Here is a 12,764-nt window from a genome sequence, read left to right on the forward strand (position 1 = left end):
GGCAGCAAAGCTGGGGCTCAGACGGGCCCATCTTACCCACTTGTGCCTCAATTCTGCGAACTTTTCAGGGACCCTGTAAGAACACTCATTCATGGTAAGAAGAATGTATTGGCTCCAAAGACGAGGAGACAACTGCAAAATCGAGATGAATGAATGTTCAAACTTTTACAGAGTGCAGTTCTGTGACAGCCACATTAATTGTTAAATTTAGCATTCATAAAAACTTCATTCCATTCAAAACCAATTTGCTGCCTGGATTTTCTCATGTTGAACAAATTCCTGATGATTGCCTAGAAATCATAGCCAATCTGTGTCAAGTGAATGCTTCTTGGTGCCAAATAGCTTCAAAAGCAAGTTTAGAAAAATCCTGGAAAAACATTTTTCAAGCCCCTCAAACATATTTAATGTAGGATGTGGGTGCATTGTAATGTGTTTGCCATGATGGGGGGCCCTAAGGCGTGGGAGGCCTTGAAATGACCCTGGATTTGAATTCACATTTACACGGCTGGGCAGCACGAACTGCTAATCATCAGACTCACTGCCCTTCCTTAGGATACCCTGAAGCCAGCCCAGAGCATGTGCTTTAATTATAGCCAGGCAGGCCTGGGTTCAAATCTCAGCACTGCCATTTCCTAGCTGAGCGATCTTGGAGAAGCTTCTTAACCTCTCTGTGCCTCAGTCTCCACACCAGTAAAATGAAGCTAAAAACAATACCTTCTGGAGTTCCCGTTGTGGCCCAGTGGAGAATCTGACTAGTATCCATGAGGATGCAGGTTTGATCCCAGGCATCACTTATGGGTTAAGGATCCAGCATTGCCGTGAGCGGTGGTGTAGCCTGGGAACCTCTATGTGCCTCGGGTGCAGCCCTACAAAGCAGAAAACAAAAACAAAAACAAAAACCCAGTACCTTCCCCTTTGGATGATTTTGGGGAGTCAATGAGTTAATCATCTAAAATGCTTGGAATGGTGCCTGGAACAGAGTCATCGCTCAAAAAATGGAACTGTTTTTATAATTCCTCATTTCCTTCACAAAAGACTCAAGGTGCCTCATAGTCACATGCAGTATAGAAGCCTGGAGAAATTGAGGAGGGCTTTGGGGGCGCAGGAACAGTAAGACTGGGAAACAGCTGGGGAGGGTTGGGGCAATCTGCTTGGCGTCCCATCTTTTGATTGCACTGTGTGACAGGTGAGGGGTGACACCTGGAGGGTTTTTTGTTTTGTTTTGTCTTGTTTTTTTAAGTCCTTTGTTCAGACCCAGTATATGCCAGGGGGCAGGGCTCTCTGAAACCTACCTCAGCCCTTTCTGTGGCCTTATGTTTCCCAAGCTGCACTGGTGCCCACGGCTGCCCATTGGTTTCAAAGCATAAATGTGGGGTTTGCCAGGCATGAACTGGGAATGGGGTGTCACCGAGCTGTCGAGCAGTGATCCTGGGAAATGTTTGGAGATGGTTCACACAGGATGGAGCCCCACACAGAGTGGGGATCAAGGATGGGTCCTGGGGTTTGGGTGTGGTGGGTGCTGGAAGCACCACTGACAGTGATGGGGAGGCAGGGATGAAACACCAGTATTTCTGGGGAAATCAAGCTTTCTCCTTGGGCGTTCTCCTTTGGGGTGCCCCTTGGCCTCCCCAGTGGAGGAGATGGGGAGGGGAGGGGTAGGCTTTGCACACCTGCTGCTCAGGTAGCATCTCTGCTGCAGATACTCTGTTCCTTGTTAGCTCCTGGGCAGTATTTAAAATGAGGGGGTAGGGAGTTCCTGTGGTGGCTCAGCAGTAATGAACCTGACTAATATCCATGAGCACATGGGTTCAATCCCTGGCCTCCTTCAGTGGGTTAAGGATCCGGCATTGCCGTGAGGTGTGGTGTAGCTCACAGATGCAGCTCAGATCCCACATGGCTGTGGCTATGGCGTAGGCCAGCAGCTGTAGCTCCAATTCGACCCCTAGCTTGGGATCTTCCAGATGCCACAGGTGCAGCCCTTAAAAAAAGCAAAAAATAAAATAAAATGAGGAGGTAGACGGGAGTTTAGAGAAATCCAACAAGAGGGCTCTTGGGTTCATCCATTTATCCATTTCCCTCTTTAACACCTGCAGTGTATCAGGCACTGTTTTAGGTTCTGGGGACGCAGCAGTGAACAAGACAAACTCCTCCCCCCATGGATGTTAACTTCTGCTGAGGGGTAGGGGAGGCCTTTAATAAATAAGGAAAAGAAGTGAAATACTATGTTAGCTGGTGCCAGGCACCATCTTGGTGGTGGGAATCGAGAGTGTGGGAGCCACTGGGGGGTGGGGTGGGGGGAGCTGACCTTTTAAACGGCTGGGGTGGTGCAGTGTCACAGGGGGTCAGAGCAGGTCACATTGAGCAGCGACTTTTGAGTGGAGAGTGAGCCAGAGGGACGTCTGGTTACAGCAAGTCTTGATTTCAAGAGTCATCGTCACCTTGTGCCTTAGCAGGAGCATCAAGAAGGAAACACATAATTACGTTGTTCAGGAGGGTTATTTTGCTTTGAACACATCTTCATTTCTAGCTTCTAGGTCATTCTGCTCCTGAAAAAAAAAATGTTGATTGAACCCACTAGCTCCTCTCTACTTTTGGCTGTGCATCATAAGAAACCTGACTTAGGCAGTCAAGACATTTTTCTCTCTTATAATAGGAAACCTCTATTACACAATAAAGATGTTCTTCACTCATATAACCAGGTGTCCAGAGTTCACGATCCTCAACAATGCTGTTTATGTGCAGGCTCTTTCCATTTTTTTTGTTCTGCCATCTTGCCAGCTGCCTCATCATCATAAGACGGCTGCCACAGCTCCATGTATCACATCTATGTAGAACTATGGCCAAAGGCAGCCAGCAGTGGCGTTGGAAAGAGCTTTCTCTGTTTGTTGGGAGAGAAAAATTTGTCCAGTCCCCTCCCTTTCCCAGTGGTCTACCCCTTAGGGCTCATGGCGACATGGGTTCTGCATGTACCCCTAAACCACTCCCAGGGGAAGAGAACAGGGGGTGCTGAGGGTGGCTCAGAATTCCTCGGAATTCATCCCGTGAGGCTGGGGGAGGGGCCCCTACCAACTAATCAGATGAAAGTTCTTGGCGCTGAGGATAAGAGCGGTCTTAGTCCTTTGACGGACGAGCTATGTCCTGTATCACTTCTGACCTTCTCTGTGCATTATCTCCTTTAATCTTCGGAAAACAGTTGTTATCCTCATTTCCCTAATGAGGAAACCGAGGCTCAGCATATGTAAGTTGCCTCAGGGCTCACAGAAATGGGGTGCGCTTATAAGCTGGTGTATGTGGGGGGGGGCGTCAGTAAAGCAGAAAGAGTAACCGTAGCCCTCTGTATCGATTGTAGCCTGTACGGTGGGGTCCGTACTGAGGGGTGGCAGAGGCCTTGGAGAGTTAAATCTGGGGATAAAAAAGTACAAGTGAGGAGTTCCCGTCGTGGCACAGTGGTTAACGAATCCGACTAGGAACCATGAGGTTGCGGGTTCGATCTCTGCCCTTGCTCAGTGGGTTAACGATCCGGCATTGCCGTGAGCTGTGGTGTAGGTTGCAGACGCGGCTCGGATCCTGCGTTGCTGTGGCTCTGGCGTAGGCCAGTGGCTACAGCTCCGATTTGACCCCTAGCCTGGGAACCTCCATATGCCGCGGGAGCGGTCCAAGAAATAGCAAAAAAAAAAAAATGATGTAATGTATCCATTTCCTGTAGATTCAGAAGCCCAAGAAATAACAACAACAAAAAAAGACAAAAAAAAAAGTACAAGTGAGGAAACGAAGCTCAGAGAGGTTAAGGAATTGCCCACGTCACAGCTTGGCCAAGCTGGGGTTTGAACCCCAGGACTCCAGCTCCAGAGTTTCATCTCTTCACCTCTCTGCTCCCTGGGTTTCGCTCAGTGCTGCGTGGGCTCCAGGACGCCCTGGGCAGAGGCAGTCAGGGGGTGGGGGCAGGAGGGAGCAGGGGCAGGCCAGGAGCCAGGGGCGGGAGGGCCCAGTTCTGCCGGCTCCTGCGCTGGCTGCCCAGAATCGTGCCCAAAGTGCCCGCCACGCCGATCCCTGCGGTCAGGCAGATGGTGGTGCTGACGGCGGCAGGGTTTCCGGCACAGGATGGCAGAGGGCGACGGGGCTGGGGCGGGAGCAGGCGAGGGCCGGGCTGGCAGCTCAGGGCTCCGGCAGAGGAAGCAAAGGATGAACAGGGTCAGGACAAGAGCCTGGGTCATAACCTTGGGCGGCCAGGCCTCCCCGAGCTTCCCTGTTTGTGGCAAGTGCCAGGCCTGTCTGTGCCTCGGTTTCTTCGTGGGTCAAATGGGGTTAATGAGAGTGGTTGCCTCTGGGCCGATGAGCAAGGCAGCTGGGGCAAGGCCACTCTGAGGAGCTGACGTGGGCTCTGAGACCTGCAAAGCCGGGGCAGGGATTCCAGGGGGAGGACGGAGTGAGTGCAGAGGCCCTGAGGTGGGGTCGCCGGCAGAGTGTGGAAGGAGCAATACGGGGCCCGTGTGGCTGGAGCCCTATGGGGGGCTGGTGTGCGAGTGGGGGTGGGAGAGAGGCAGCGGTGAGATTAACTGCACAGCCTCCGTGTGCCTGTGCCTTCCTCCCAGAGGGCAGAAAATGGGCACTTGGTGGCTTGGTTTCCCCACAGCTGGCGGGATGTGGGGTGGGGGCTGGCTTCACCGGTGGTGGGCGCATCCAGGGTCAGTGTATTTCACTTTTCACTAGGGAATCCCGCTGCTGTCCTAACTTTACAAGCCCTCCTCCCCCCCCCCCCCCCCCGTGCGTCACCTCAGGGCCCTTTGGGGCAGGGATGGGCTGGGAGCCCAGACTGTGAGGTGGGTGATGATTGCCTGGGCCGCCCAGGCTGCAGAGCTGGGCCTGCTGGCCTCACAGCTGGGGGCGGCTGCTCCAGTCACAGCCTCTGGCATGCACGGCCACCCCCCCCCCCCGGCAGGGCCCTGAGTATTCGGCCCTCCAGCTGCTGGCCTAGGGTCCCATAGGACAGATTAGTCTTCCATGAGTCAGCCCAGGGCAGCCAGTGCAGCGAAGCACTGAGGCCACAGCTCCCCTAGGCTCTCTGCTCCAGGTCTGAGCCCTGGCCTTGGCCTTGGCTGCCTCTGAATTCATTTTCCTTTAGCTGAGGAATGCCCTCCCTGGCCCCTCCGCTGCTGGCAGGGGGTCGGGGGCTTGGGGGGAGGGCGGTGATACACCAACCATGGTGGCCTCAGTCTGGCCTCGCATGACTTTATCCCAGGCAGAGAGGGGTACTGCTGTTTTCCCTTTTATCAGGGAGGAAGATATTTTCCAGAATCCTCCGGTAGGCTTCTGATGTCTCACTGGCTAGAGCTAGGTCAGTTAGGCATAGAGAGGCAACTACAGAGGCTGAAATGAATGAGGGGTTTATTTCTCTTCAGTATTAGAGAAGCCCAGAGGTTGGTGGCCCAGAGCTGCTGGGATAACCTCATGATATCTGTGCGGATCACACTCTTTCTTTTTGCTCTGCCATCCGTAGCACGTTTCTGTTCTTGATGTCACACTGTGGTCTTGGATGACTGCAGGAGCTCCTGCCATCACATCTTTGTTCCGGGGGGTGGGGCGGGGGGAGGAAGAGAAAGAAAGGAAGGGCCAGGGACAAAGAGCATTTTGCTGGAGCTCCTCATCATCGGTTTTTGTTTATATCTCATCGGCCACGGCTGGCCGTAAGGGAGGCTGGGGTCTTGGTTGTTTAGGTAGATGTGTTGCCGTCTATAACACTGAGGGTTTTAGTGCTAGGGCAGGATGGCTGGGGGAGGGTTGTTTCTGGGCAACCAAGAGTCTGCCACATAAAATCTCTATTTCGTGGTGTTTCTCACATGATATATAATGCATTTATCACATTTAAATAATTACCATACAATTAAATACTTTTCTTGTTCAGGGGTTTCTTAGTCACACACGGCTGGGGGATCCTGCGGTAAACAAAGCAGACGCATCCCTGTCTTCACGGAGACTCCGTTCCCGGGATAGTGATGGGCTTTTCCTCAGCCTGGCTCAGCCCTCGGCTGCTAGTCCACCTAACACCCTCCCCCTCTGCTTCTGTTCCAGGGCGACTGCCAGACACGCGAGGAGGCGGTGGCACTTGGTGTGGGCCTGTGTAACAACGGCTTCATGCACCACGGTAATCCGCCCCTTCCCTTTAGCCCAACCCAGGGGCGGGGGGGGGGGGTCTGTCCTGGAAAAGAAGAGCTGGCAGGGCCCCTGGTCCCTGGTGCATTTTACAGGGAAGGGAAACTGAGGCCCAGAGAGAGCAAATGGTGGTGGGCAGCTGCCCAGCCTGCCCATGGGTGAGCCCGGGCTGGACGCGGCCCACCGTCCAGGCCTGTGGCCCCCCAGGGCTTTGGGGCAGCCCAGGAGTTCCACCCCTCCCCCCACTCCCATTCTGCACTGATGGGGAGGTCACTTCAGATGTCCAGTGGGGACCAAGGTGGCTGGTAATTCTCGGCTGGAAAAACACACCCGATTTGAGGTCGACTCCGTGGGGTTCCCAAGCCCTGCCTCCCCCTGGGACGTGGCCTCCCAGGGCGGGCAGTGAGGCTGGATGACGTGGGCCTGGCCCACACACTTCCAGGGAGGAGCGGACAGGGGTCCGTGGGGCAAAAAACAGGTGGGTTGTGAACGTGAGAGAAAGGAAGCCAGGCAGGGCCTCGGCCCTCAGATCCAGCAGTCCCTTCTCTTCCCACAGGAGAAGCACGAATGAGGGGACAGAGCCCTGAGGTGGTCCTGAGGCAGGAAGCCGGGGAGAGGGCAGGAGACGGCGATTCCCCTGGCACCACATTGTTAAATTAACATGGAAGTTGTCCTCTGCCTGCCCGGCCGCCTCCTGCCACCGCCCCATCTATTAGTTAGTTTAATCCTTGTGACGATCCTTTGATGGTATGAAGATCAGCCCCATCTATAAATGAGGAGCAGGAGCCCATGCACTTAGGACCCTTGCTCAAGGTCACATGACTAGGAGGGGCTGGGATTTGAACCCAGGCAGGCTGGCATCCTAGGCTGAGCTCTGGCCTTTCCTTAGGGCCCTGGGGAGCCCTGAGGCGCCTACCCTTTCAGGACCGTGGACTTTCACCCCCCACCGAGGAGCCTTTCTCCTGTTTCCAGAACATTCCCCAGGGCCTTGTCACTTGCCTGGGTGCCCTTCTCTCCCTGGGCTCTGGGGACCCAGGGTGAATGAGACGGACAAGTCCTGCTCTGCTGTGCGTGAGTGTGTGTGTGTGTGTTTCTGTGTGTGTGTGAGAGAGAGAGAGACAGTGAAGTGAGTGCGTGTTCCACGCTGCTGTGAGCATTGAGGAGGCCCTGGGTTTTGACTCCAGTCAGGGAGTCCTGGGAGGGAGGCCCTGAGCAGAGGAGGGCCTGCCCAGCGGAGGCTCTTCAGACCCCCGGCTGCTGTGGAGAGTGTCTGTGAGGGTGAGGGTGGAAGCGCAGAGGCCAGGGAGGAGGCAGCTGCCGTGGTCCAGCAGAGGGACCGCGTGGCTGGGACCCAGGTGGTGGCAGCCGTGGGGTGAGCCCCAGGGAGGCCCTCTGGCCCTTGCTCCTCTCAGCTTCTGCCCTGTGCCCGGCGCTCTGTCTGCAGAGGGCCGGATCGTAAATAGTTCAGGCCTCGCAGGTGCACGGCCTCTGTCGTAGCTCTGCCGCTGGAAGCAGGGTAAACAAGTGGGCGTGGCTGTGAGCCAATAAAACTTTATTTAGAGAAACAGTTTTCTACCCCTGGTCTGGCGGCTGGGCTTGCTGGCCGGCCCTTCAGCAAGGAGAGAGACGTGCCCATGCGATGAAACATCGTGAGATTTGCCCCCTGCCTGGTAGCCGGCAGGCAGGCTGCTTCTAGGCCTGACTCAGCAGACAGGCCCGCCTCCCGAGCCTCAGTTTCCCCGCTGTCCCCTCCCCTTCTGGGCTGAGAGGTGCAGGTCGGCCCAGCCGGGCAGCCTCGGCTCTTCCCGAAAGCCGCCCTGTTTCCCGTGGGCCCTGCTCCGTGGCTCCCTCCCATCGGCTGGGCAGAACCTCTCATTTGTGGGTGAGAGTAATTAGGGGTCCACCCCAGCTGCTATTTTGGGAAGGCGGCTGGAGGAGGACACTTCTGCCGGGGTGACTCTGGGCGGCACCGACACCCTCAGGGTTGCTCCAGGAGGGAAATTGCAGGGCGCGGCCCTTGCTCCCTCCTTCCTGGCCACGAACTCAAAACTTGGCGAAAAGAGGAAAGGGCCAAATCCGAGGGTTGTGGCTGCTACAAAGTGCAGGTTAGGGGCGCAGGGTGCAGGGCGGGGGTGGGGCCCGCGTGGCGCCTCTGTGGCGTCCGATCTGCGCTCCCCAGGCCCCAAGCTGTCCCCAGGGAGGGACCTCCGAGGCTGGTGGTCCAGTCCTCTCGCATCAGGTGCATACAGGGAACCCGAGGCTCACCATTTAATCCTCACAGCCACCCAGGCAGTCGGTGCGGTCATTATCCCCACAGATGAGGAAACCAAGGCTCAGAGAGGCTAACTGGCCGTGGAGTTGGGAGGGGCTGAGCAGGGATTTGAACCCGGATCTGGGCCCATCTCTGCCTGGCCAGTGGCCTCGACTGGAAGTTGGGAGTGGTCCGCCCTCACCTGGCTGAGCTCCTGAACTCTGGGATTCCAGCTGTTTCCCCAAACATTTCAGCTGAGACATAACACTGCGCTTCCTCCACCCACTCCGGGTCGTCCAGCCTCCTGTTTACAGTGGAGGGGGAGCCCGCCGGCCTCCTGGGGCTCGGCGCCCGTCTGGGGAAAGCAGCAATTTGTGTGTCTGTTCTCTCCACGGAGGTAGTGGGGGTGGCCCGAGAAAGATGCTCACAAACAGCTAGCTGTCCCAGGGAAGGAGGAGACAGAAAAGCAAGCCCTCCTGGTATAGTCACCAGATTGGGCAGCTTCTGTCTTCAGGGACAGCAGGGATGTCGTGAAGCTAAGGCAGCTGGCCGGCCTTCTTTCAGGGGCCCACTGACTTGAGAAGCTGCCCCCTTTATGTAATCGTCCCTGACCCCCTCTATCAGGCCAGGCAGGGCAGTATGGTGAAGAGGAGGAGGCTGGGCTCTGTGACCTTAGGCAGTTCATCTAGCTTCTCTGGGCCTTAGTCTCCCCACCTGTGAAAGGGGTACAGCAGATCCGTCCTTGTTTGCAGATGAGGTGAACGTCATCCTGTCTCCACAGGGGGCCCAGCACTAGAAGTCACAGGGACCTTATCACATGCTGGTTGTTCCTCGTTCTTTTTATCCATTTTCCTAGCTTGCCTTAGAACAGAGCTTGGAAGGTTTTTTTCTGTAAAGGCCCAGATAGTAAATAGTTTAGGCTTTGCAGACCATGCAGTCTCTTGCAATTATTCAGCTCGGTCACTGTGGCCCCAAAGCAGCCCCAGGCAATACGTTAATAAATGGGTGTGGCTGTGTTCCAATAAAACTTTATTTATAAAAAGAGGAAGTGGGCCACATTCAGCCCACAGGGACTGAGTTTGCCAGTCCCTGGTCTAGAGTGTCCCTCTGTGGTCTGTTTCTGCTTATTGGTGAGGTTAGGTTCTTTTTCACACACTTGCCACCCTGTTGGGTTTTCCCATCTGTTAAGTGCCCATTGATATCCTTTGCCCATTTACCTATGAATTTCCCCACTTTCTCAGGTTGATTTATTGGAGTTTCTTGCATGTTCTAGATACTTATTCTTTGTTGGTTTTAGACAGTATGTTAGTTTTGAATCTGTGGCCTGCCTTTGGCCTTGTTATCAGACGAAAATCCTTAATTTTATCATAGTGCATTTGGGGGGGGGGTGGTTCTTGTCCCGGAACTCACTCTCTGCTGTAGGTCAAAGATATTCTCTTGCATTTTGTTTGGCGAGCTTTCGTTTTCCCATTCCTGTTTAGGTCTTTAACCCAACAGGAGTGTATTGTTATATATGACGTGAGGTAGGGATCCAGTGTTTTGTTTATTGTTTTCCTTGAGTCAGTTTTTCCCATGCCATCTGTGGAATACTCCCTGTGATCATGCAACATCCGTCCTGTGCAGAGTCCCCGTAAACATTGTCCTCTTTTGTGATTGGTATTCTCTTCTGCTCGTTCTCTAATCTGTTTCTGCTGTAGTCTCCCACGCTGGTTTTTATTCCCATGGCTTTGTAATATGCCTTAGTAACAGGTGGGGTGGGTTCAGATTTTTCAAGAGAACTCAGAAAGCCAGACTTTTATGTGCCATAGCCTAATATGTTAGTCTTGGCTCATGATTCCACTTAAGAGAACACTGTGCTGGCCAAACCAAACTTGTCCAGGGGGCTGGTTCCGGCCCGTGGCTGCCAGTTGGCAGGCGCTGCTGAGAGCATCCTGTGTGAGCTAACCCCGTCCATGCTCTTGTGTCTGTGGGTTCGCAGTGCTGGAGAAGAGCGAGTTCAAGGATGAGTCCCAGTACTTCCGCTTCCACGCAGATGAGGAGATGGAGGGGATCAGCAGCAAGAACAAACAGCTTCGCAACGACTTCAAGCTGGTGGAGAACATTCTGGCGAAGCGCCTGCTGGTAGGAGCAGAGCTGAACCACACTGCCTCTTCTTTCCCAGACCCACCTGCAGGCCTGGGAATGGGGCAACTTCAGGTGATAGCTAGAGAAGTCGGGCTCAACTGGGAGTACCCAGCGGGATGGGGCATTCTAGATGGTGGCTGGCCACACCGCCCAGAGGCCAGATCCCTTTCCTAGCCAGACTACCCTCTTGACAAGTGAGACTGGGCTTGCTGGGCCCGCCTTCTTTTCCTTTCCATCTCTGCTACATCCCAGCCTAGTGTTGAGAGAAGATGACCTCCTGAAATGACTCCTCCTGCACACCAAAGCCTTGGGTCTTCTGGGCTGGCACAACAGCCTGGTTTATTGCTGTAAACAGCCTTGCACTTAAGGTAGAACATTTACCAGCCTAGCCCACCAAATTCTGCTTCCCTGCCTACCAATGAGAAGCAGCCTTCATCTTAAGACCTGGCCCACAGCGGGCCACCGGGAGAAAGGCTCAGAGAGGTTAGGTCTGCTGCCATATGGGGCCCTATGGGCCAAAATCAGCCTTATAGGAGGATGGCTTCATTAACTTCTCTCCTGTAGTACTTAGAGGGGCTGCTGTGCCAGTGCCCGTTTCTCCCACGGGAAAGCTCCCCAGTGCTCCCCGTCACACTTAGGATCAAGTCTGTTACGGTCTACCAGACTCTTCTGCCTCTCCAGCTTCATCTCCTAAGTGCTCTCCTTCCTCACCCCACCCAGCCCAGCTGCTCTGGTCTTTCTTATTCTCTAGTACCTTGAAGCCTGACCCAGGGCCTTTGCACATGCTGTGCCCTCTGTCGGGGGCACTTTTCTCCACTCTTTATAAACTTGTCTGGGAGGAGTTCCCTGGTGGCCTGGTGGTTAAGGATCTGGCATTGTCACTGCTGTGGCTCGGGTCACTGCTTGGCAAGGGTTCAATACCTGGACCACGTACTTTTGCATGCCATGGGAGCAGCCAAAAAAAAAACCCAAAATCAACTCTCTTCCTCATTTCATTCAGCTCTCAGCTGAGATATCACCTCCTCTGGCCCAGGCCATGCCACATTCTCTCTCTCTCTAAGTGCTTTATTTTAATTCTAACTGCATACACTCCCTGCATCACAGTCTGTTTTTTGTTTGTTTCTGGTCTGTCTCTTGCACTAGATAGTCAGCTGCACCAGGGCAGGAACCATCTGTCTTGTTCGGTGCTGTTAATGGAACAATAAGGTACCTGGTCCATGTAACAGGCAGCAGCGCAGCAAAGTGTCCATTGAATGAATAAATGCATTTCCCTATATTCCCACCACCGCTGACCCCAAACACCCCACATGCCTGTCATCCTGTGATGGGGAGAATGCTCTTCCTTAAACTCCGATCCTGTCCCCAAGTTCTTGGTGGCTGGACACTTTTGGATAGATTTTATTCATTAAGCCAGTAAATGTTATTGAGCACCTGCAGTATGCCAGCAGATGAGGAGACAGCAGGGTGGAGTCAAGGAGCCTCTGTCCTCGGGTTGGGAGGAGGAAGGGGAGACGGCAATGAAAAGTAAACAAGGACTGCCTGTCGTGGCACAGTGGTAATGAACCTGACTAGCATTCATGAGGTTGCGGGTTTGATCCCTGGCCTTACTCAGTGGGTTAAGGATCTGGCGTTGCCGTGAGCTGTGGTGTAGGTCACAGTCACAGCTCGTATCTCATGTTGCTGTGGCTGTGGTACAGGCCATCAGTTGTAGCTCCAATTCGACCCCTAGCCTGGGAACCTCCATATGCCGTGGGTGTGGCCCTAAAAAGGGAAAAAAACCAAAACAAAAAACTAATCGAACACGTGGTCAGCGATGGGCCAGGGACAAGCTAGCAATGGGTCTTCCCTTGACAGTGAGGTGATGTGTGTTGTGCACCTGCTGCTTCCTGGGCGCTGCCTGGGTTTACTCCATCCTGCTGCACCCCACCCCCACACCTGGTAGATCTGAGGAGCCCACAGGGTCCTGGTCCCGTGGGGGCCGAGGTGGGGCCTCACTGTCTCTCTTATGTTGGGCCCTCAGATCCTGCCCCAGGAGGAGGACTATGGCTTTGACATTGAGGAGAAGAACAAGGCGGTGGTGGTGAAGTCGGTCCAGAGGGGCTCGCTGGCTGAGGTGAGGCTGCTGAGAGGGGTGGTCGCCCTGGCACGGGCTACATGATGGGGGAGCTTTACGTGGGTATCTCTCCTCACTCCTGGAGGCAGGCCGGCCTCCTTGCTCACTGCCCTTGTGGGGAAACTG

The 12,764-nt window shown here is 54.4% G+C and overlaps 1 protein-coding gene across 4 annotated transcripts in view; it reads left to right on the forward strand.

The window, feature by feature from the left end:
• Positions 1–12,764, forward strand: part of PREX1 (phosphatidylinositol-3,4,5-trisphosphate dependent Rac exchange factor 1) — a 197,039-nt gene that overhangs the window by 150,962 nt on the left and 33,313 nt on the right. For all 4 annotated transcript variants that reach the window (XM_047770923.1, XM_047770921.1, XM_047770920.1 and 1 more), the window contains exons 15-17: positions 6,070–6,142; positions 10,380–10,522; positions 12,546–12,638. In XM_047770923.1, coding sequence (XP_047626879.1) covers positions 6,070–6,142; positions 10,380–10,522; positions 12,546–12,638 — 309 coding nt within the window. The remainder of the gene's footprint in view (positions 1–6,069; positions 6,143–10,379; positions 10,523–12,545; positions 12,639–12,764) is intronic.

This window comes from Phacochoerus africanus, chromosome 3 (assembly GCF_016906955.1).
Source record: "Phacochoerus africanus isolate WHEZ1 chromosome 3, ROS_Pafr_v1, whole genome shotgun sequence".
NCBI classification, from domain to species: Eukaryota; Metazoa; Chordata; class Mammalia; order Artiodactyla; family Suidae; genus Phacochoerus; species Phacochoerus africanus.